General features: G+C 41.3%; 1 protein-coding gene across 6 annotated transcripts in view; it reads right to left on the bottom strand.

The window, feature by feature from the left end:
- The window catches only part of ASAP1 (ArfGAP with SH3 domain, ankyrin repeat and PH domain 1), a 387,159-nt gene that overhangs the window by 66,428 nt on the left and 294,745 nt on the right, over positions 1 to 25,986 (bottom strand). For all 6 annotated transcript variants that reach the window (XM_030795523.1, XM_030795519.1, XM_030795522.1 and 3 more), the window contains 5 exons: positions 17,054 to 17,141; positions 14,456 to 14,504; positions 8,192 to 8,355; positions 6,217 to 6,350; positions 4,272 to 4,363 (listed from right to left, as the gene is read on the bottom strand). In XM_030795523.1, the coding sequence (XP_030651383.1) occupies positions 4,272 to 4,363; positions 6,217 to 6,350; positions 8,192 to 8,355; positions 14,456 to 14,504; positions 17,054 to 17,141 (527 nt within the window). The remainder of the gene's footprint in view (positions 1 to 4,271; positions 4,364 to 6,216; positions 6,351 to 8,191; positions 8,356 to 14,455; positions 14,505 to 17,053; positions 17,142 to 25,986) is intronic.

Consider the following 25,986-nt stretch of genomic DNA (forward strand, 5'->3'; position numbering starts at 1 on the left):
TAAATCTTAGTTCTACAGCATCCCAGCTGTGTGACCACAGGAAACTGCTTAATTGTCATGAGCTTCAGTTTTTTTTTTTAAATCTGAAAATGGGGATAAGACATTGGTATATTTTGAATTAAAGGATGTACAGTGCCTAAGAAGTGTTTTCTTCCTTCTGAGAGGGCTCTAACACAAAGGACATAAACTTTCTTGCTGAAAAATATGCATTCCACCTGTGGAAGCTGCTACTGTTTCCAACACCCCACAGTCAGGCAACACAGTTTAACATTGTGCTGGTAACTTTTTCTTTCATTCTGGGTTGGCCGTAAAAACAGTTGAGCTGGTTGATGATGGCACACAGCCTCTGGTCTTTTCTCAACCCTGTGCAGCTGAGAAAAGACCAACTGATTCTACTAAGTAACCAAAATCTTATGCTCATGGGTATCCTTTATGCTTAGGTCAAAGTCCTTTTAAGGATGGCAAGAGCCTGATGAATTAGAGGACTTCCAGTAACCAAAAGAACGGCACAAGCCTGGCTTCTGAGGCCTCTGCTGCATGTGTCTTATATAAAGAGTGAAAGGCAGCTACTGTGTTGATGGATGGAGCAGCAGACTTAAAAATTAAATGGCTCGATTCAAGTCTGAGACCACGTGCTAATTATGTGACCCTGGGTAAATCAAGTTCTCACTGAATCTCAGTTTCCTTACCTGTAAAATATTAGTAATCATAGCTGCCTTCCAAGGAAGCAAGATTACGGGTAAAGAACAAAGAGGGATGCACATGTTAGGGGTTCATTTGAAAGCTTCCTTCCCATTATTATCCGGGAGGCCAGAACTAGGCTTAAAGATGCAAAGTTGCCGGGAGGTAGATCTTAGATTACTGTTTCCATGCATTCATCTGCGTTTCAGGAATGTCTGCAGGTGGCTTCCTATCACTGGAAATATCACGCACATGCCACACAATTATTTGGAAGAAATGATGCAGAGGGTGCTCAGGTATCACATGATCACCTTGAAAATCACCTCTACCCTTAGGTCTCTAATTCTGTGGCCATAGGAAGTATCTGGCCTCTTACTAGACACAATGCCTTCAACTTTTTATGGGCACTCAGCCCATGGTCCCCTGGCAATTTAACGTTTTCTGACACTGGAGTAATAGGGAGAGTGGAAAATAGATTTGTCTGGAAATCTGGACACTAGAATTCTAGTCCTATGCTGATAAAGACAACTTTTCTCCTCTGTCCCCTTAAACCCAGTCCTCTCTTTATCTGCTCCGTTTTTGTTAATGCTACTATCTATTTACCTAGATGTAAAACCTTGGGTGTCATCTTGACAGTCTTAAACATCTCATATTAAAACTGATTAGCAAATCCTGTTGGCTCTCCCTTCAAAATATATTGGGAAGTCAACCACATTTCATTATCTTCATTGCTACCACCTTTGTCCAGTTTGCCTTCAGCGCTCAGTGGATCTATTTTAACAGCTTCTCTGTCTGTTTCCATAGGCACCCAGGCCCCACCACACTCCCTGCAAGTCTGTCCTTCACACATCAGCTACAGCGGGGTTTCTCAACCTCAGCCCTACTGACATTTGGGGCTGGGTAAATTCTTTTCTCTTGACAGCTGTCCTGTGCATTGTAGGATGTTTAGCACCATCCCTGACATCTACCCACTGGGTGCCAGTAGCACCTGTCCAAGTCATGACAACTGAATATCTCCAGACATTGCCAAGTATCCTCTGGGGGCAAAGTCACCCTTGGTTGAGAACCAATATCATATGATCAGTTTAAGAGGCTGGGTGCAGTGGCTCATGCCTGTAATCCCAGTACATTGGGAGGCCGAGGTGGGCGAATCACCTGAGGTCGGGAGTTTGAGACCAGCCTGATCAACATGGAGAAACTCCTTCTCTACTAAAAATACAAAAAACTAGTCGGGCATAGTGGCGCATGCCTGTAATCCCAGCTACTCAGGAGGCTGCGACAGGAGAATCGCTTGAACCTGGGAGGTGGAGGTTGCAGTGAGCCAAGATTGCATCACTGCACTCCAGCCTAGGCAATGAGAGTGAAATTCCATCTCCAAAAAAAAAAAAAAAAGAACATATGATCAATTTAGAAAATAACTCAGATCATGCCACTCCTGTTTAAAACCTCTCAGTCACATTTACAATCAAATCCCCAGGCAGTCCATGACCTACATGATCTGGCTCCATCTCCATCTTGCCCAGCATTCCCCTGCATCTCCCTCTTGCTCAGTTCTCTCCCGCCACATCTTCCTTCATGACATAGCTCAAATATGCCTTACTGCCCCTTGGGGCACCCACAATGACTGTTCCAGCTGCCTGGCTGCTTCCCCCGGGGAGGGGGCCTTCATGCCCCTCAATTCTGCACTTTCCCCATCTTCAAGTTGAAAAAAATACCCCCTCCCCATTCCCCACACACTTCAACACCTCCTCTTGTTGTAATTTCTTCATAACACCTAATACAATGTGTAATTGTATTACTGACTTTTTAATTCCCTGTGTTTTCGTCTCCTCAGAATGTAAGCAGGACAGAAACTCTGTCTTGTTTGCTACTGTATCTTCAGCACCTATAAGAATGCCTGAAGTAGGGAAGCTGCCTCATAAGGATTTGATCAACAACTAAATGAGTGATCAAACTGCATGTTACAAGAGGTTCACTTTATGCCTCTGGGTCACTGGCCAAATAAGGAAGTAATAATAGTAGTAGTAGTAAATACTTATACAGCACTTACTATAGACCAATAATAATAATAAGATACTTATACAGCACTAACTATAGACCAAATACTGCTCCAAGCACTTTTTATTCAAGCCCCTTAATTGTCACCACAACCCTATGAGGTAGACATATGTTTTGGATGAGGAAACTAAGGCACAGACAATAAAAGTCACTTGTCCAAGTTCACATAGTTTAGGAAGTGGTAGAGCTATGATATGAATTCCAGCAGTCTGGCTTCAAAATCTATGACCTTAACCACTACATTAGAGATACTGGAGAATCAGACATTTTGAAGGCGAAAGTCTTACAGAGGCCAAATGACTAGATGAGGCACAAAGCTGACCAGGTGGCGCTGATGCTGCTTCCCACATGAGAAACAGGACATAAAAATCCATGTTGCTATGACAGTCATCTGGCAGCCGTGCCTTCAAGGTTTGGGTCATGCAAACATTTAAAAAATGCTGGTGTGGGCAAGACTGCACTGTGTATGTGCTTGAGCACTTGCTGTTATCAAGCTGGTAAAGTAAAACTTAGGTCTTATTTGTTCATGGTAGTTTTACGATCAAATTAACTTTTGAAAAGCCTTTTCAGTGTAATTTGTGCTTTTTTTTTTTCATCTGCATAGTGTTCTGTTGTGTGGCGCTACCATAGAGTATTTCATCAGATGTCTATAGATGGATACTTGTTTTGTTCCTGATCTTTTTGTATTACAGAATAGGAATAAATTCCCAGGAGTGGGACTGCCGAGTCAAAGGTAAGTACATTTATAATTTTGGTAAATATGGTTAATTTGTTTTTCATAGTGTACCATTTTGTACTCCCACTGGCAATATTATGAGACAGAATGTCAGTTTCCCCACAGTCTTGCTGAGTGGGTTTTTAAGCATTTGGATTTTTGCCAGGCTAACAGGAATCTCCCATTGTCTCTGAATGTCTCTTACTCATCACAATATGCCATGTTTTTGAGAGAACTGCCCCAATGACAATCTGTGCTTTACAGAGCAGGTGCTCAGCTGCAACTACCTAGGGGAAGATGAGGGTGAAAAGAATCTGTGCATCCTGGAAATACATTTCCAAATACTTTTCTTTGTTCTGCTTTCCCCTGACAACGGGGTTTGCTCTGGAAAACAAACAAACAAACAAACACTGTAAAAAACTAAAGACTTTTTTTTTTTTTTTTAGATGGAGTCTCGCACTGTTGCCCAGGCTGGAGTGCACGGGTGCGATCTCGGCTCACTGCAAGCTCCGCCTCCTGGGTTCATGCCATTCTCCTGCCTCAGCCTCCCAAGTAGCTGGGACTACAAGTGCCTGCCACCACGCCCGGCTAATTTTTTTTAAATTTTTAATAGAGACAGGTTTCACCGTGTTAGCCAGGATGGTCTTGATCTCCTGACCTCGTGATCCGTTTGCCTCGGCTCCCCAAAGTGCTAGGATTACAGGCGTGAGCCACTGCGCCCAGCCAAAAAAAAAAAAAAAACTAAGAAGTTTTTTGGGAGGGTAGAAAAACAATTATAGAATGGTTACAAAAAGTTCAATATATCAGAAATACTTACATATCACTTGAAGGGGTGGGTTTTGGTGAGGGGCTGGGTAAATTTGCTTCCATAATATCATTAAAACTATTGTTTCCTACATTCTTGGCCAGCTGTAACAGAAAAAACAAACAAAGAAACCACAATATAGCAAACTCTTTGCTACTAGTTAAAAGTCTCCTATTATTTGCTTTTGAGATTTATGAATATGTATTTTCCCTCATTTGACTTAGAATACAAACCACCGTCCATCTGGTCAACAAATATTTACTGAGCATCTACTATGTGCCAAGCACCAAACTAAGTGCTGGAAATGCAGAGATGGGTAAACTATGTTCCTTTTCCATAGGTCTCATAGTCTAGTGGGGCCACTGACAAGGAAATCAATCATGTCTACAAATATGTGATACATGCTAGAACAGAATCTGGTCCTACATACATACAAACTATTTGAGATTACAGAGAGCAGGCTCCATATGTGAGTCTAGGTTAAACTTTTAATGAACAGCAATAGCTTTTCAACCACCATCACGTTTCCTTTTTATATTGAACAAATTTACTCCCAGGACAGAAAAGGACATAGGATTACTTTATATTTGGGTACAGATTAAGATGTTGCAGGCAGCAGAGGACCCAGGAAGCATTTTGCTTCTGGGTTCAAGAGCATTCTAAGAAAATTTGTTCTGAAGGGCCTCTAATCATTTTATGTAATTTTGGGATGCAAAGTTTAAAAAACATACATGCAACCACGTCTTTGAGGGAAAAAAATCTTGGGTTTATTGCATGGCAAACGTTTAGGATTTGGACTTTCCTCTTTCTTGTTGTCAAACTGGGTTTCATTAATACAGGTCAAGGAGATGAGGGACATCATTTCTGCACTAAAGAAGAATGTGTTACAGGTATTAGGTCTGTGTCTTTATAATCCTGAAGTGAACCAGGGAGCCGAGTATCAGCATGGTAACTTCCTACTTTCTAAATTAGAAGGAATGTCTTGTATTGTGCATAGAACACAAGACAGATCACGATTGCTTAGTGAATGCTCAGATGGCCAGGACTGCTGGTTGGATCACTAACTGCCCTTTTTGGTTAAGGCTAATGATAAGCTAGACTTTCAGCTTTTTTTTTGAGCCCAGGTTCATTCAGGTTCTGCTCAAGGGTGAGTTTCCTGTCTGAGAAGTCATACTTTATTTTAAAAATTTCACTCTTAGTACAAAGACTCTCTCACAGTGCACCAGGTGTTAAAATTATGCAAAACAGGGCATTTGTCCAGTAGGCATCCTACTTGGGGAATGCCAAGTAGGCTCCCCTTCTGTATTTTGGTATATCTCGGGGAGCAATTTGGACCTGATGACAACTCCAAATCTGGGTGACTCATGATGGGAAGGGCAGAGGTTAAAGGAAAACAAGTTTAAGTGTACATAACCCCTTTTTTGGATTAAGAAGCTAAGCACCACAACTTCACACAATTTCTTCCCTTACTACCTAAAGAAGTTATGGGTTCGAGAGTAGCTGGTTTTATGACAACAGTTAAGCCACTCGTAATTCATGTGTACTTTTACAAACTTAGAAATAATAAAAATAAAATTGAGATAAACTCTTTAGTCATTATTTACAACAGAAGCCATGAGGTAATGTGAACATTTGAGTTTAACTGCTATTTCCGCAAGTTATATGAAAACTAATTCATAAAGAAAAATGTAGTTTTGAACAAGACCATCCCAAAAGAAAAGAGCCAATTTCACTGAGCTACTTATAGACATGTATGATTCATCCTTTCTTCAAACAGGAAATAGAAAGTCAACATTACACATCACAAAAGTTACATTTTAAACATCTATGCAAACTCACAAAATTCAGGAATTATAATTCCTTGTACTCAGCAGACATACAAAAAAAATCCAAAACAATATATTAAAGTTACTCATGATAATAATATCATTCTTCCCAAGTACAGGTCACTACTTACCAAGAGTTCAGAAGTTCCTAATTTGTCTAGTTCCAAAGACTGAATGCGAGAAATATGAACCCCCATTTCCCTATGGATGCCAGAACATTCTATACAGGTCAAAATACCCAAGTTAGTTGAAAGCCAGGTGGGTTCTGTGGAAAGAATTTTGAAGACAATGAAACAAAAAAGACATCTAATTTTAGTGTGCCAACTACAGAGGAAGCTAAAACAATAGTAGTACAAATTGTTAAGAACTATGAAGGAAAGACTTAAATGGAAGAAATGGACTCCTGAGGTTTAGCCTAGGGGCTACCATAAAAGTTTCCCTTTGATACTGAATTGAAAACAAAATTAAGCACTTTATCCTTGTGAAAAAGTGAGAAAGGCTTTTCTTAAGAGATCCTATGCAACACCTCTAGGCCTGTGAGAGATGTTCCCTCACTGCCACTATCACCTCTGACAGTGATGGATTGAAGGTCTATTAAGTAATGCTCACAGGGGAGTGGATTCTACAGCCATCATTAACCTCCAAGTTGCAACTAACATTAACCTCAACAGTTCTTGGTCATGGCCTCCCCATGAGCACTTCTTAGTAATAAGACGGCTGTAAATACTGAACACCAAATGTTTCTTTCAGTGACCTAAGGCCTTTTTTCTACAACCTCCAATGGCCCTAGAAAATGGGAACTATTACTCCCATGTTAGCCAAATCTTCAGGTTTCTCTCTCTGGGTCAAGCTTCTTCCTGACTGGTCAATGCCTGAGATTTTACTACCTGCTTGCCATTTCCTGACACTGTGTGTGTCACTATCATACATGTACACAATAATGGCAGAAAATCTGAGACTTCTCTCTGAGGTGCTTATGGCTTCTTGTGTAGAAAATCCAGTTTCACAAGTAAAACAGTAAAAAAATTATATCATAGTGCTTAAGAATACCAGGTTTGCATCCTTGTTCTGATTCCTACTAGCTGTGTGACCTTATGCAAGTCATTCAACCTCTCTGAGTCCCCGTTTCCTCATCTGTAAAATGAGAATATTGGGATCTTGCTCACAGGGGTTCTGCAAGGATTCACTGAGATAAGCAAAACACCTAGCATGATTCTCAGTACAGTGGGAACACTCAATGTTAGCTGTTGCCAATACACTGGCAATATAGTGCTATTTGAAAATAAAAGTTTGGGAGAAGGCAACTTCAATATAATATAGAGGTTAGGGAAGGTGTGGCTGAGTAGGAAGGAAGGAAAATCAGGTACCACATTTCAGTTGATTTCACATGCACCATTTCTTTTTTCTTTTTTTTTTGAGACAGTTTCGCTCTGTCGCCCAGGCTAGAGTGCAATGGTGCAATCTTGGCTCACTGCAACCTCTGCCTCCCGGGTTCAAATGATTCTTCTGCCTTATCCTCCCAAGTAGCTGGGATTACAGGTGCCAGCCACCTTGCCCAGCTAGTTTTTGCATTTTTAATAGAGATGGGGTTTCACCACGTTGGCCACGCTGGTCTTGAACTCCTGACCTCAAGTGATCCGCCCGCCTCAGCCTCCCAAAGTGCTGGGATCACAGGTGTGAGCCACCGTGCCATAGCAAGAGGTTTACTGACCCATTTTTTAGGATAAGGAAACTACAAATCAGAATACTAAAGGGACTCAGTGTGAGACTGTCCAGGCTGGGAGTGGTGGACAGTGATACAAAATGTGGACTCCATGCCCCCTACTCTCTCCATAATGTCCACGGTGCTTATATACCTGGATCTTATAGGAAAGGTAGTATTTTGGCAGTGACATCTAGGAGAGCAAGAGGGGGCTTTCCAGGTAGAGAAAACAGCATAGGTAAAAGCAGCTCAGTGGTAGGAAAAATCACGTCGGGAATACGTGTTTTGTGTGTGTATGTGAGTGTGTCCATAGGGGTTAAGGTTTTTCAATAACTAGATCATTTTATATTCTACAGGAAGAGAAAGGATGTTGTAAAAGCTCGTTTAAATATGGGGACAAAAACCTGATGAGCCACAATCGCAGCAAATGTCATTCCCTGGGAGCCGCTGGACATCCTCAATAATGGCTTTTGTCAGGTCTTCCAGGCTGTTCTCTCCCGCACTCTGCTCTCCACGGAAGGCCATGGTTAGGGCCTCTTCTTTGCTATTTGTCAATACTGATATCCATCTGTTGGTAAAAACATAAGAGGAAAAAAGCCTTTATAAGAGCATGGCCTTTTTTTTTTTTTTTTTTTGCCACTGCAAAAAAAATCTACTTTTGTCAAGTAATTCCAAAAGAGAAGCCCCCTTCCAAATAACAATAAAGTGAGGAAAAACAAAGAAATCAAACTTGAAGGAAGGTGAGAGTGAAAGAATGGAAAGTGACACACAGGGGAAAATGAGACAGAGGAGAGGAGCAGATGAGAAAAGTAAAAAATCAATATAACTGAGGACTTGAACGAATATACAAGGAGACTGCATTTCCGTGTGGGCATATTGAATAAAGCGAATGTTGGAATGGAGAGGACTCAGTGAGGGACCCATCCAATGCAAGGATGAGAAAGAAATGATGAGAAATGGAGAGGTGCCAGGAAAAGGAGTTTAGCAAAAGGTATGTATTTTCTGCAAGTCCATGTCAGTGGGGACACTTAACAGTGAAAATGAAGGGATATTTCGTTGGCAGCCATAAAAATTTATACTTATGAAAAAGGCATATTCACATGGAAACATGATGACATTTATAATATTAAATGAAGACTGCAGATTATTTACTTATACACAGTATGACTACCATATGTCCCAAAATAACCCTTTGCTACTAAAATAACCTAAAAATCCAACAACAGGGAGTTGATTAATAAGGCATGAAATAACCATAAAGTAGAACAGTTAAGCAGGCATTAAAGTGTACATTTTCAAATAATTTTTGGGTGACACTGGATAAATGCTCATAATATAGTGTTTTGTGAAATCAACAACAAAAAAACCTATTATATGATTGATATTGTTTGGATTTGTGTCCTCATCCAAATCTCATCTTGAATCGTAATCCCCATAATCCCCACGTGTCTGGGGAGAGACCCGTGTGGGAGGTGATTGGATCAAGGTGGCGGTTTCCCCCATGCTGTTCTCATGATAGTGAGTGAGTTGAGACCTGATGGTTTTATAACTGGCTCTTCCCTCTTTGCTCCACACACTTCTCTCTCTTGCTGCCATGTGAAGAAGACATGTTTGCTGCCCTTCCACCATAATTGTAAGTCTCCTGAGGCCTCCCCAGCCATGTGGAACTGTGAGTCAATTAAACTTCTTTCCTTTAAAAATTACCCAGTCTAGGGTATTTCTTTATAGCAGTGTGAGAACGGGCTAATATAATGATATAATCCCAAATTTAAATATATGTATGTATTAAAGGCTAAAAGGAATTTCACCAGTATGTCAACAGTGGTTGTCTCTTAAGTGATTTTCTATATAAACAACTGATAGAGGAATTGCTTGACTTTGTGCCTTTCTATAATTTTTCAAAACTATAATGAACTTGTACTACTTTCATGAATGAGAAAAAAGCCAAATTTATTTTTTAAAAAGAAAATAAAAAACATTTCCAAACCAGTGTTAATTTTTTAATTTTTTTATTATTTTTATTTTATTATTATTATTATACTTTAAGTTTTAGGGTACATGTGCACAATGTGCAGGTTAGTTACATATGTATCCATGTGCCATGTTGGTGTGCTGCACCCATTAACTCGTCATTTAGCATTAGGTATATCTCCTAATGCTGTCCCTCCCCCCTCCCCCCACCCCACAACAGTCCCCAGAGCGTGATGTTCCCCCTCCTGTGTCCATGTGTTCTTATTGTTCAATTCCCACCTATGAGTGAGAACATGCGGTGTTTGGTTTTAATTTTTTTATTTACTATATAGACAGCTAATCTTTATTCTCAACAGACAATACAGAGGTTCAGAACTGAGTCGATTTTTTGTATATCGTTGAATGAAATAGATATGAAACAAAACACTATACAAAAGACTGAATAAGCAATAGTGACAGCATAAGAATTAAACACCAAATTATGTTTTTGGAGTATGTGAACAATGCAAGTCACACCTTTGACTCTAGGTGGCGCTCACTTTCAGTATGTTGGGAGAAACGCACATACACAGCTTAACCTCTACTGTGACACAGAAAACTGAACATTTCAAAACCAACAGTCTAGGAATTCATATGCAGAAGGAATGGGGGGATTTTGTACCTTTTAGAAGATTAAAACAGTATTTTTTTTATATCAGTTAGTCTGAAGTTAGAAACTAGAAATTGTTTTGTTAAAAACAAATCAAGAACCTGGGTTCAACAGGACCGATTACTGCATTTTATCAGCAGCACTGATGTTACTGGATTTTTCACTTGACTGCAAAGCCTCTATTTTGCTTTCCTCAGGCATTCTAGCATTTGGCTAATACTGGCCAGTATCTACTATGTACCAAATACTTACAATTTTTAACATATAGATTAAACACCCCAAATTTGAAATCCAAAACAGTTGTGGTCCCAAGCATTTCAAATAAGGGACACTCAACCTGTAGAATCTCCTAACAGCCTCTAAGTTAGGGTTTATAATACTTTATAGATGAGGAAACTGAAGTTATATGACTTGCCGAAGGTCCTAGGCTGGATTGTGTCAGACCAGATGGGGATAATAAAACACTTTTGTTGACTCACTTTTTCCGAGTTCCTTCCATTTGCCTCTTTACTCAGGAGCTCATGACAAATAAATAAAGAAGTTTGTCATGATAATCAGAAAAAGTATATTTAAAGGATAATTTTCTAGAGAAAATAATTCAAATTTGGTGGAATGAAATGGCTAAATTTCAAAAGGACCAAGACTCACGGTGATCATTTGTGACATTTTTTAACTTTTAAATTATTTTCAAGTAACAAGCATACTCAAAAGCATAAAGAATGCATAATTGTATTTTAATACTTTAAAAGTCACTTTGAGTTTTATAAGATAAAAAATAACTTGGCACTGTGCTAAGGGCTTTACATATCTTATCCTCTCAAAATCCTGCAATCGAGGTACATAATCCCAACCTACTGATGAGAAGACTGAAGCCAGATGATCTGCCTAAGGTTAAAAAGCCACTAACCACCATAGTGCATGCATGTAGTCCCAGCTACTGGGGAGGCTGAAGCGGGAAGATCGCTCTAGCCTAGGAGTTCAAGTCCAGCCTGGGCAACACAGATCTTGTTTTAAAAAAAAAAAGCCACGCTCACGCCTGTAAGCCCAGCACTTTGGGAGGCCGAGGTGGGCAAATCACGAGGTCAGGAGATCGAGACCATCCTGGCTACCAAGGTGAAACCCCATCTCTACTAAAAATACAAAAAAATTAGCCAGGCGTGGTGGCACGTGCCTGTAGTTCCAGGTACTCGCAAGGTTGAGGCGGCAGAATTGCTTGAACCCGGGAGGCATAGGTTGCAGTAGGCCGAGATCGCGCCACTGCACTCCAGCCTGGGCGACAGAGTGAGACTCTGGAAAAAAAAAAAAAAAAAAGCCACTAGCCTGCAGAGCCGGGACAAGCAGCCAAATGAGTCTAACATGCATCTGCTCTTTGTGAACTTTCCTCAGTGAGAAGAAATTTTTTCATTCAATTTCATCGAACACTTTCATATGAAAAATAAACTCAATGATGCAGTGAAACTGCCTCTATGTAACCTGGAGGTAAGTGAAGAACTAAGGCTTCTCTCTGGGGCATGTGCTTTCTTTGCGGACTGCCATTACCTCCTACAGCACTCAAAACAAAGTTCCCCTCTCACCACCAGCACCCAGAGAGAATGCAGGCTGGTCACTGTAGCTCATGCCTGTAATCCCAGCACTTTGTGGGGTTGAAGTGGGAGGATGGCTTGAGCTCAGGAGTTTGAGGCCAGCCTGGGTAACAACAGCAAGATCTCATGGCTACTGAAAAAAAAAAAGAAACGAAAATTAGCTGGGCGTGGTGATGCATGCTTGTAGCACTAGCTACTTGCAAGGCTGAGACAGGAGGATCACCTGAGCCTGGGAGACTGAGGACTGAGGCTGCAAGTGAGCTATAATCACGCCACTGCACTCCAGCATGTGTGACAGAGTGAGACCTTGTCTCAAAAACAAAACAAAACTGCAAAGTGCAAAATGCACAACTTCAGGATGGGCCACATAATACTTTTACTGAAAAATGTTAAGTATCATGGGCAGGAAACCAATCTCTTAACAAAACTGGGACTGAATTACCTGTAAGTCCTAACAGTAAATAAAATATTGAAGGCCTGAGTTTGAGTCATAAGGGAACAAACAGAAAGTGGTTGTGTTCCCTGCCTCACCCAAATTACTCACCTGTGTTTCACTTAGGGTTTTGAGAAAGGGAAATGAGGAGGAGAGAATGAAATCGGAGAAGGAGAAACAATATTCCAAGGTGACTGTGGAATTCTGTCTGGGTTCAAACCCTAGCTTAATAGGACTGTTACCATGGGCACATTGTGCCTCTGTTTCCTCATTTGCAAACTAGGGACAAAAGTCCCTACTTTCTGGGGTTGTGAGGATTAATAAGACATGAAGTGCATTTAGTACGTAACATCTCAATAACTATTACCCATTTTTACTATAAATAGTACCTCTCTGAATCTGTGGGTGGAGGGCCAAGCCTCTGACTTCTTCCTCATTGACTTCTAGTCACCTTTCAGTCTACCAACTCTATACCCATAACACCAAGTCATCAATCACTTCCTTCCTATTCCATCCTCCTGTTTCTGTGCCATCAGAGCCTCCTGCCTGGAGCATAGAGTATTTACAACCTTCCCCTACGTTCATGAGCCAGCTCAGGCTTACCTTCTTCTTGGAAGTCATCTCTGAGCAACAACCCCAGGAAGCCATGAGGGTGTGTGCCCCGAGTCTATTCCTCCAGCACATGGCCTCCTCTGTCCTTACACTTAGCACCTGCACCATGTCATACTGACAGCCTCCTGCAGTAGAGATGCAGTTCCTTCAGGGCAGGGGCTCCAACTAATTTAATGCTGTATTCTCAAGGCTTTGCATAGTCTTGGAATACAGCTGGCATTCATTAAATATTCAAATAATGAATAGCTAATTAGACCTTTCTCCTCCTTTTGCTTTGTCTTTCTACCTTCTCTGTTTTCTTTCCCCACCCTGTTCCTCCCAACTCTGTATCTTTTCTACCCATGCTCTCTTCTCTTTCTGATCCTTTATCATTTCTCCTTTGAAATGGGAAAAGAGTAAAATTCCCCAGAGAAGACTGTGTGTGTGTAAGCAATAACAAAACAAGTAAGCGAGTGGGAGAGAGAAAAGAGGTGAGTGTAAGGCAAAAAGGGTATGAGCAGAATTCTGTGGCTCTCCAGAAATAAGAGAGGAACATAGCATGTATTCTGTGCCACTGATGGGACAGGAAGTTTGATAGTTTATAAAACTTGGTCCAAATTACCCCAAGTACTCATTAGAAATAAAAAAAAAAAGTGAACAATAACTGCCCACCTTAACAAAAACGTCCCTCCCCCGAGCAGCTGAGATTTGTAATAGTCACACACTGCTTTTCAGTCTAGGCAGGCTACAGGAAAGAAGAGGGAATAAAGACAGCTCAGGACCAGGGCTAATGTTTTAAAAAAGGGGCTACGGACTATCTAAGGTTGCATACCTGGTCAGGTGAGTGCAAAACTCCAACCCAGGAGTATATGATACCAACCTGGTTCTTTCCACTGTATCAAGCTCCCTTTTATTGACTCTGTTCACCCCAGTGAAAGGCACATGCCAGTTTCCTTCCTTTAGGGCCTGGCTCTCCTGCTCCTCTTACAATAACGGTCAAGTGTCCAGGTAGGCTGGCTGTTATGTTTGGCCACCAAAAACTGAGCAAAGGCCCCTCTTGAGGGCAGGGGATGTGATTAAAAGATGCATAAGGCACGGTCCTTGCCCTCAAAAAGCTCTTGGTCTCTAGAGGGCTGCAGACATGCACCACAGGATCACAGAAGGTTATGAAGAGGCCGCAGGCAGAGAGTAGCGAGCTATAACCCCAGAGAGGGTGAGGCTTGAGCAGAATCTTGCAGGAGGTACCAGAGCTTATTGAGTAGACAAGTGGGAGAACCACAGACAGAGAGAAGAGCAACATGTGACAGCCCACAGGCGAGAAAGAAGCATGGAGCCACCAGGCGAGGTTCTCACAGATGAAAAGAAAATGTTAATGTATATTGTAAACAGAGAGGTGCTTTTTCAATCCAAGGCGTTGCACCTTTATTTCAAAACTACTTACGCTACATAATCCTGCTCATCTTCCGCCTGAAAGTGATATGTTCTATTATCTAAAATAAAAAAAAAGAAAAATAAGTGAAACCTTAGAAAGCAGGGTACTTTCAGGTACAACACAGATTTAAGTTCCTGGGAAGAAAACCAGTAAAAGTAGAATTTTAATATTATTTTAGTTTTATACCATTATGTATCAGGTGCCTTGTGTATATTATTGCTCATCTTCAAAAAAGCTCTATCTGTTTCTCATTTTACAGACAAAAAAACTGAGGCTCCAAGAGGTTCAGTGACTTACACAAGGTCACACAGCAATAAAACAGCTACATGATTCATTCTGTCAAGATTATTATTCTTAAGTGCAACAAGAATACAATAAAATAACCACAAATACCATGCAAACATCTGGCACTGCTTTTGAATAAACAGTGAGGAGAGGGGAAAGTCCTATTTGATCCAAATGGATTTCCATGACAAACTGGAAAGTGCCAGCTAATTCAGTATTTTCTGTTTCATTTTCAATTAACTGTTACTGTGTTTTCTTTTTTTTTTTTTAAATCTCCTTTTCAGAAATGATTCATTTACTGTTCCCCATTTGTTCTGAGACTTAACCATGGGGTAGCCCCAACACCCCCAACACTAGACATACTATGCCCTAGATGTTGGGGCTGCTCTCTGGCTGAATCAGGTTGCAGGAAGAAAGGCTCAATCTCTGCTATCCATGTAAGGGAAGGAGCCACCTAACTTGGATACTTTGCGCTGGGTGTACACGAGGGAAGCTCTTTCTCAATATATTCAGGTCAAACTAACATATCCTGAGGACTTCCTGTGTGACTACTCTAGGCTAGGCAAGCACACCCTTCATCTCCCTTGGAGAGAGGGACAATGTCTATGTCAAAGAACACACCATGCTTAATACTACAGCACATGGCTATAACCCTAACACTTTGGGAGGGTGAGGCAGGAGGATTGCTTAAGCCTAGGAGTTCGCGACCAGCCTCAACAACATACAGAGATCCTGCCTCTACAAAAAAATTAAAAATTAGCCAGATATGGTGGCATGCACCTGTGGTCCCAGCTACCTGGGAGGCTGAAGCAATGAACCATAGCACTGCAGCCTGGGTGACAGAGTGAGACTCTGTCTCAAAACAAACAAACAAACAAACAAACACCCAAAACAAAACAAAACAAAAAAGAACATGCCATGGGTGGCAGTGCCTGACAGCTTTGGTTGAATCCCTGCTTTATTGCTGTGTGACCTTCTGTAGGTCACTGAACCTCTTGGAGTCTCAGTTTTTTCTTCTGTAAAATGGAAAACTGATAGGGCTTTCATGAGGATTAGCAATAATGTATATAAGGCACCTGGCATGTAATAGATGCTCTATTTAACTGCCAACTATTATTAATAACCTATAGATTCTCATGACTAGGGGTTCTTGGCTTTCTGCAGTCATAAAATAATTCCAAATTTTCGTATTTCTTTCTCATCAATAACTCAAGAAATCTCTTGGTCATGAAAATCACAGGGAATCTAAACTTCATACAGATGCTGCAGAATACAGTTTCGACTACCCCTAAAGAGCCTCATGACTGATTCTATCTTTTGGGTCAGGACTATTCACACAACTGTATCAGAAGGGTTTCAAAGGGCAAGAAAGTATTTCTGTGCTTCTATACATAGATCATCCACTTTGGCTGTGGGTCTGCCTTGCTGGGCTGTGATAGAGAAGGAAAGACACTTAAGATTAGTGTTGCAGGATTTCAGGATATTCATGAGAGTCACTTCACTGGCACCGTCATCCTCTCTTTACAAAGTGTCCTCTCAGCTACAGTGTGGGTCAGTAGGCACACCCATGGGAATCAGTACAAGCACAGGTAGCCGGCCTAAAGGAAGAGCTCCCCCCAACTCTTTACACACTGTGAGGGCACAGGCTATAACAGGCTGTGGGGTGGGTAGCTCATTATGCTCTCTCATCACAAGAGAAAAGCAAACTCTGAACCATGAAGTAGAAGAGTGACAGGGTGCAGTGCCATCAGTTCACGGAAGTTGAAGGCAGTTCTGCTTGGAAGCAAGGAAATGATTTTTCCTTTAAGAGCTAGATTTTGCAGGGATATAACTCTGGGCAAATTCGTTGTACAGATATAGTGGCACATCTGCATTCCCAAATCTACATGCGTGCTTCTTAACCACAGGTGCACATTACAATCACCTAGCGGCTTTTTTTTTTTTAAACTATGTCTGTGCCTCATACCAACAACTATAATTCAGTAGATCTAAGACAGAAATGGGAATATACTAAGAAACATCTCTCCAAGGGGATAAACCTGTGTACTCACAGTCAAGCATTGGTCTAGTTCAATGTACAAATCCTAGATTCTATTCTATTGCTGGTCAGATCTGACACTGCTATGCCTTGTCAACTGCAGGTGGGCTCAGTGGACATTAAGAGACCTGGGGCATCTTCCTAGAGCAGCACATGCAGGAATAACAAGAAACTGTTCCAATGCCAACTCTGAGGAGCCTTGCTTGGAAAAGCTGCTGACCTGGAGAATGGAAATGTGCAGGTGTCAGAAGCCACAATAACCGAGAGAGAGAAAAAGGACTCACGTGATATCAGGTCAAAAGATTTTTTGTCTTCGGCATTAGGTTTTACTTGGCAGGTGAGAAGGTTCAACTTAGCCGGTTGCCTGTTAGACTGGAAAAAAAGAGAAAATGGAGAAGTTATACGCAGCTCCACTCTCTTGTCTGCAGGTTCAGTGCCCTGCAGGGCAGGTATGCAGTTCATAAGGCCTGCTCAGTGGTACAAAAATACATTTTCAGCAATGAAGAAACAGACATCTGAGCATTGTTCCAAGTTTGCTGCAAGAAGACAACAGATCTGCAGGTTTTTGCCCTCAAATATAAGCTGGTAAGTTTAGTAAAGTTTTATTTATCCCACTTGAATTCTGAATCTCATTAAAGATGGAAAAAAAAATTAGGTGTCCTACTAAATGTCTTTAAACTGTGCATAAATATCCTGGTAATTTTTCAGAAGAGAATAAAAAAAAAATCCACTTCGCTTCCAATGAACAGTGGGCATGGTCCATGGAAATGCACCTTTCTGGAACCTACACACACCTAAGCACCAACAGTTGGCACTTTTAATGCTGTATCTTACTATGAAATGTAGCTGAGCTCTATTTCATTTATTCATTCAAAATGACCCCAGTAATCAATCATCCCCAAATTGATCTCCCAGGTATCCACGGATTCAACAAATTTTGGTTGTGATGCAAAATTTACATTACTTCTCTCAGAAGTACAATGACAATTACTACCTGTGAGGCAATGCTTAATGAACCCCAATATCTGGAGACAGAGAAAATTTGATAAGGATTTCATATAACTTATCAGCAAATCTCTTGGTCACACATATAAAACAGACCCTATGGTATCTAGATAGTCATGCTAACTTAGGAAGTCTCACCACATATTCACACTGGTCAAAACACTCTCCTGCCTGCCCATGTTCAAGGTCACATGCTGGACAATGGCTGATAGTAGGATCCCTGCTTCCTGCAGAAGCTGACCAAGGAATGAAATGTTTGAGTGCCTGGGCTGGGCTGTGCTCGAACACGAGAAGCCTGGAGAAATAAGCAACGAAACTCTTTAATTGGACCTATGTCTCTGTTTCGATCAAGAGCTGTGGTTCTGAAAATCCTAGTACCAGGTGCATCTCCAGCTGAGGAATTAAAATTTTCAGGGAAAAGAGAGGGGGAGGGAGTTAGAGACAAGTCACATCAGTGAGCCTGAAACAACAGAGATGGCATATAATCAAGACAACTTCAATGACACACTGCCACCTCTCCTTCTAAATAATGGGCATTAAACAATTTCTATTTATCTTCCTGTGCTCTCTGGACCATTTTTCAAGATCTTTCTCCTTCTATGATTTCAATGAGATTAGACATAGAAAACAATGCCCTTTGTCCCATCTCTATCTGTTCCAAAGCAAACTGCTTTGGGGGAGGAAGTGAGAGACCCCAGGGGATTCCATGTTCAATGCATGTACCTTTGATTTAGAAATGGAACCAGAAGTCAAGTACAAGAGAATTTTGCCTAAGAGGAAACAGTGCTTGGAAAGATTCCTGTACTTCAGAACTTGTCACCAAACCTAGAAGGGGAGGCAGGAGCTTGTGGGCCTGCAAGTTGTTCTTAGAAAATAGCTGAAGAGCCGGACAAGGTGGCTCATGCCTGTAATCCCAGCACTTTGAAAGGCTGAGGTGGGTGGATCACCTGAGGTCGGGAGTTCGAGACCTGCCTGACCAACATGGAGAAACCCTGTCTACTGAAAATACAAAATTAGCTGGGCGTGGTGTCGGGTGCCTGTAATCCCAGCTACTTGGGAGGCTGAGGCAGGAGAATCACTTGAACTTGGGAGGTGGAAGCTGCACTGAGCTGAGATCTCGCCACTGCACTCCAGCCTGGGCAATAAGAGTGAAATTCCATCTCAAAAAAAAAAAAAAAAAAAAAAAAAAAGAAAACAGCTGAAGTTTGGGTTGCTAAAGGCCTCAGACTCCAAAATCAGAATCTGTAGCCACGAAGCAGGCTTAGCTCACTGTAAAAATAACTGTTAGTTCTACATCTCATCTTTTTGGATGTTGATAAAATTGCTGACTTTCTCATATAAATGACAATGGCATATGACCACCTGAAAAGGCAGCGACCCAGTTAATGGTGAGAACAACTCTTGCTACGATATTATGTTCCAATTTGGAAACCACATTTAAAGAAGGATGCAGAAAAGCTTGGGGAGATGAAGAGATGATTAAAAGGGTGGAAAATGGAAACTCTGAAGATGAGTTAGAGGCATTACTTAGTACAGAAGAGGGAAAGCTAGAGGGTGACTTAATGACCATCTTCAAGTATATGAAGGTTGTTACTGGCAAGGTTGGGCAGCTGTTTTCCATTAGCTCAGATGAAAAGAAATACACTCCAATTGTAGAAGATATGGGCCAGAAATAAGGAAGAACTTCCCAAGCTTAAGTTGATTATGCATAATAAGAGGTTTCCAGTTTCTTAAGTAGAGAAGGACTGCCTTTGAAAAATTTAATAATTTTTAAGCTGACCAGGTGTGGTGGCTCATGCCTGTAATCCCAGCACTTTGGGAGGCTGAGGCAGGCGGATCACCTGAGGCCTGGGGTTCAAGACCAGCCTGGACCACGTGGCAAAACCCCGTCTCTACTAAAAATACAAAACGTAGCTAAGCATGATGGCACACGCCTGTAATCCCAGCTACTCAGGAGGCTAAGGCAGGAGAATCACTCGAGCCTGACAGGTGGAGGCTGCTGTAAGCCAAAGTCACGCCACTGCACTCCAGCCTGGGTAACAGGGTGACAGACCAAGACGCCATCTCAAAAAAAAAAGAAAGAAAAATTTAGTAATTTTTAGACACTATTCACATTTGAACGTGACAGAAGGTTAACTTTATTTTTTAATTCTCCCAAAATCTAGATTTCTCCGGTGTTTCTGAACAATCTTACCAACAGATACGACCAAGAGTAGATATAAATCTTAAAAACAAAAAACAAAAAACCATACACTCAGCTGAGTATTAACTGCATTCAGGCAAGTTAAACAGCACCATTTACCGCTCATTTCTTTCTTTTTCTTTCTCCTTTTTGTTTTTTCTGAGATAGGGTTTCACTTTGTCGGCCAGGCTAGAGTGCAGTGGGGTGATCATAGATCACTGCAGTCTCAACCTCCTAGGCTCAAGCGATCTTCCCACCTCAGCCTCTCAAGTAGCTGGGACTACGGATGCACACCATCACACCTGGTTATTATTATTTTTTTGGTATTTTTTGTGGAGACAGTTTCTCCATGTTGCCTAGGCTGCTCTTAAACTCCTGAGCTTAAGTGATCCGTCTGCCTCAGCTGGGATTACAGGCGTGAGGCACCATGCTGGCCTCAGGTCTCAGCTCTCATTTCTTTGTCTTTTTTTTAAAACAAAAAACAAACTTTTAGGTTTGGGGGTACATGTGAATGTTTATTATGTAGGTAAACATGTATCACAGGGGTTTGTTGTACGTATTATTTTATCACCCAGGTATTAGGCCAAGTACCCAATAGTTACCTTTTCTGCTCCTTTCCCTCCTCCCACCCTCCTCACCTCTCATTTCTAAGCACGGACTATTTCAAAGTATTTTGCTGATAAGGAATTTATACGGTTTAAGTCATTCCATGATTGACCCACAACTTCAGTGGTGATGACGTATGATGTTTATTTTCTTAGAAGTTTGTCAAATCTACTAGACTGACTTTTGCTACATTAACATGAACCACATTTGACACAGGCACATCTTGCCTACACATAGTGTTCTTCTCCAAACTGAGCTGCCAGTGAGGCACTTGACAAATGGCCATCATCCCAAATGTGACTTTGAGGAGCCAAGTACGCATAAGTTTTGACTGTCTAAGCAGCTGACATACCCAGGGCTGAGCCCATGAATATCAGAGGGGAGTGGTATGTTCCACAGAAGTCCAAAAACCAAGGCATTTGAAGCACAGAAATCACTACAGTAATAATTGTAACTTCAGATGTTTGTATAACTTTCCAAAATTTCAAAGCACTTTCTTGACATTTAGTACTAATTTATAGGTATATTGACTGGAGACGGTATCATCTTTCCTGGGATTTCAGCAGACTAAAATTAAAGTAAAACTAAATGATTTACTCTGGGCTACACCACAGTGGAACAGTTTAGGAAATGCTTTCATATTGTTTAAGTACAGGAGAGAAAAAAGAAAACAAAACAGAAGAGAAACTCTGGAAACGTCTATGTATCTACTGAGTCCTTGCTGTTGATTCCCATCCTGCTCAGAATAAACACACATCTGCGCCATGACCTCCAGGCACCAACTGCAGGCCCCTTCTCGCACTCAGCTCCTGTCACTCTGAGTTGTTCCTTTGGCTGAGGAGGGGTACTGGTCCCTCCTGCTGCTCACACACTCCTGCAGGCCCTCGGAGAGCTCCCTGCTCACTTCCCTACAGGACTCTCATCAATCAGCACCTCCTCAGAGGGGGCAGTACCTGGCCTGACCACTTCCCCATGATGTTCCATTTATGTACACCCTGCTGTATTTTCTTTCTGGCTCTTAACACTCCTTATTTGCTTCCTGTCTTCCTTCTCACTAAGGACACATACATTTTTCTCATTAAAATGTGCTTGGCACACATCAGGTACTAGCAAGATCATGGCTCATGGCAGCCTTGACCTCCTAGGCTGAAGTGATTGTCCTACCTTAGCCTTCCTAGTAACTGGTACTATATGTGCATGCCACCACACGAGGCTAATTTTAAAAATATGTATTTTTTAGAGACAGGATTTCACTCTGTTGCCCAGGCTGGAATGCAGTGTTGCAATCATGGCTCACTGCAGCCTTGAACTCCTGGGCTCAAGGCATCCTCCTGCCTCAGCCTCCCAAGTAGCTGGGACTACAGGCATGCCTCACCATGCCTGACTAATTTTTTAAAATTTTTGTAGAGATGGGATCTTGCTTTGTTGCCCAAGCTGATCTTAAACTCCCAGCCTCAAGTGATCCTCCTGCCTCAGCCTCTCAAAGTGCTAGGATTATAGCCATGTACCACCGTGCCCAGCCCTCAATAAATATTTACTAAATTAATGACTACATTCCAGGCATCTTATGTCATATACTATCTCATGTACTACCTGTGAGGGAAGTCTTTAGTTTCTTTTACTAAGTGAAGAAATGAAGGCACAGAGAGGTTAAGTAACATTCCTAAGCTCTCCTGGTAAGGAAATGGTTTGGATGGGTCAGTGCCCCCACTCCTTCTCTTCTGCGGTCACTCTGCAGTCCAGCCTGGAAAGAAAGTAATCTGATATAGCTCGGGGAATAACACCTGGATGCCCAGCACACAAGAACATTTCCTCCTGATTATAGTAAGGGTTAGAGGTCAATGGAGCAAAAGCTCTGAAGATGAATTTCTATTTTAATATCTTCTTGGGTTATCTGATTCTCCTCTAAGTACTTACTTTCATAATTGGGGAAAAGAGAAACTTTAGAAGCCACTTTGAAATTCCTACTTACTCATTCATCATATATTTATTAAGCCTCTACCACATTCCAAGCACATCTGAAAAACACATGGTCCATGCCATTAAATATCTGTGGAAACAGACTTGATTACGTATGGGGGCCCAGGGAGCCCAGGGACCTGAGCTCAAGGGTGTGCACCAAAGATGTAGGCAAGGTTCCACACAGGCAGCCTCAACCTTCAGAGAGGACTTGGAGGAGGGAACACGGACAAGTGTGACGAGCAGGTCCAAAGGCCTGGGGCAGAGGAGGGGACAAGCTGCAGGAGGTGACACTGAACACACAGGAAAGGAGACTCTGCATGTGACACTAAGAAACTCACATTCCTATCCATGACTCTGGCAATCTACTGGAGAAAGCAGAGTGACCAGTTAGATCTGTATTTCACGGGGTGCGGGGGGGTTGGTAGGAGAGGAAGAGGAGGCAGAGAGAGGCTGAGAGAGTAAGGAAGATGAGCAATTAAATGAGGAGGGCCTGAATTAGAGCTATGTACGGTAGTGGTGCTGGTGGCCACAGGCTTAAGACAGCTAGAAAAGGAGACTTTTAATGCATCATTCCACAAGTAACCATTACCTAGTATGTGAATTATTCAGTCCAGGAACTTGAATGGTGAGTGGAGGAACACATTGTTCCTGAAGGCTCTCTTGAGCAGCATCTCTTTCAAAAGCTACAAGAGCTTCTCTAAATAGTTATGACACTTTTCAAAACTGACGATTCTACAACTCTGTTCCTTCAAACTCTGAGGCTTGTCCTTTTATAGGTTTTACTTCTCATTAAAATAAAACACATTCATAGAAGAAAACGAGACAGAGATAGTACAAAGAAGAAACCAAACATTAGTTGTTAGAATCCCACTTTTACATGCAACAATAATCACTGTTAATACCTTAATTTTACCAAGATGTGTGTGTGAGATGTCTGTGTTTTTTTTGACATATGTTGGTTCAACTTGTATATACTATTTTGTAAACTGTTTTTCCAATTAACAATATACACAGATGTCTTCATTTTACACACCTCTTCCCTACACACCCTCAGACAAAAGGCAAACCTATTCAAGTTTTTGATTTTTGAAAATGTTTCAATCAGGGAAGCTCTGGGTACATTTCATGAAGAGAAGTGATGAAGACATCCCTCTGACATAATAGAAAGTGGCTGTTTAGCTAGGAAAATCATCAAATATGTAAGTAGAAATGCATGCAGAAACAGAATGAGTCAATTCCAATTAATGTTTCTGTGTTTCCTAAAAGAAAATAAACACCGCACATTTGTCTTAGACAGCTTAGTGTGCACCATGGTTCCATTGTTTTTGCTGGAAGTGTAAAGCTGTTAGCACAGGCATATTTCTCAGTTAGCAGAAAACAGCCGCTAGTGGAATTAGTACCCAGAAATGAAATTATTTCCTCCCATCATCTTACTGAATTGCTCTGCTTTACAAACAAGAAGTGAACATCATTAATTACTTGGAAAATAGGCCTGACCCAGCCGGGACGAGGCTGACGCGTGGAAAGAGGTAAAAATAACATGGCAAAGCTCTCTTCACTTCCTATGCTAGTGTCTGAAAACACAGCTGCTCAGACCATTATGGTCACTTCGAAGTTTTCATTCAATAAATATTTTTTTAGACACCTACTGTGCCCTACAGGGACATATATTTTTGGCATACAATCAATAACCACAACCCTGGCAAGAAATTAAGGTACATGCTGAACACTTACCACTGCAGAGAGATCTTATCTCCAGAATTTTAGCAATCAAGACTATTGGCTTTTGGCCTTCCAAACAGATAAAAGGTAACAATTTTTTAAAAAATTGAGTACCTAAACTGCCAGGTACATTATATGAATTCTATTATTTAATTTTTGCAATGACTCTATGAGTTAGGTACTGTTCCCAAACCCATTTCATAAATGAGGTAGCCAAGGATCAGGAAGGTGAAGTAAACTAACCTATGTTTTACAAAAAGTAAAAGGCAAAGCTGAATTCTGAACAAATCTCTTCTCACTTATCACACTGTTTCCCTGTCAAGCCAAGCCCTTGGAAAACTTACAAAGTCAGTCAAAATACAGCTTTACTGTGTTGCCTTTTCTGGTTCTTACTGCCCTTAAATGGCCAGTTCCCTCGTTTTCCCTCCAGATGCACGTTCCAAACTCCAAACTTATTACTCTGTGGCCACAACTAAAGCTCTCACATCCCCTGCGTGATCCTTCAGACACTGAAAAAGATTAGTGATTATCTAACTGAAGTAATTCATTCTAGAGTAGATGACTGAATTCCCTTAACCCTCTCATTTAATTTTTTTGTGAAACATTTATCACTGTATCTCCCAATCATTTTAATAAAGGGACTCATTTCCAGTTGGCAGAATGTATGTATATGTGAGAAAGAAATATTTCAAAATGGAGATCTCCAAGAAAATATCTTTCATTACAGCAAGGAATCTGTTACCTTACTTTTGAGAGGATGTTCCATTCAAATCAACATCAAACAATCAATGCTACAATGCAAATAGAAAAAAAGAGCTTACTGGGGCTCCTGCTAAGACGTGGGGCTGATGTTACTGCATCCAATGAATGTGCTAGATAGTCATCCATGCAGGCATTTCTGCAAATATGTATTGAGTACCTACTATTTGATATTTGGGCCAATACAGGAAGAATTTTTAAATTCACATTTCCTATTTAATTACAGTTGCCACTTTATGTCATGTTATCCAACAAGGGTACATAAAACAAAAACCTTCAGACTTGGAATATTTGTATAAAATGCATTAATTTGATAGTAAAACATCTGAGCTATGGTATATGTTTTTCTCCTTTTTTTTAGACGGAGTCTCGCTCTGTTGCCCAGGCTGGAGTGCAGTGGTGTGATCTTGGCTTACTGCAACCTCTGCCTCCTGGGTTCAAGCGATTCTCCTGCCTCAGCCTCCCAAGTAGCTGGGATTACAGGCACACGCCACCACACCCGGCTACTTTTTTTGTATTTTTAGTAGAGATGGGGTTTCACCATGTTGGCCAGGCTGTTCTTGAACTCATGACCTCGTGAATGGCTGAGACAAAATGTGTTTGAGGCTTTTATTAGCCTCACACAGAAAGGGCAGTCTTTAAAGCGAGGGCATCATCATATTGATGAGAACACAGCATTTACTCATGCTGGGCTCCATGCCATGTGTTTTACATATACTTGCTCACTTAATTCTCATAACCACCCTACAACTAAGTACCACTATTATTACTATTTGAGAGATGTGGAAAATAAGGCACCAAAAGGTTAACTCAGCCTTAAGGTCACAGCTGTTAACAACAGAACATTAGGTCAAAGTAAAATTTTTTTTTTTTTTGAGATGGGGTCTCACTCTGTCGCCCAGGGTGTGGTACGGTGGTGTGATCTCGGCTCATTGCAACCTCTGCCTCCTGGGCTTCAGTGATCCTCCTGCCTGAGCCTCC

This window comes from Nomascus leucogenys, chromosome 16 (genome assembly GCF_006542625.1).
Source record: "Nomascus leucogenys isolate Asia chromosome 16, Asia_NLE_v1, whole genome shotgun sequence".
NCBI classification, from domain to species: Eukaryota; Metazoa; Chordata; class Mammalia; order Primates; family Hylobatidae; genus Nomascus; species Nomascus leucogenys.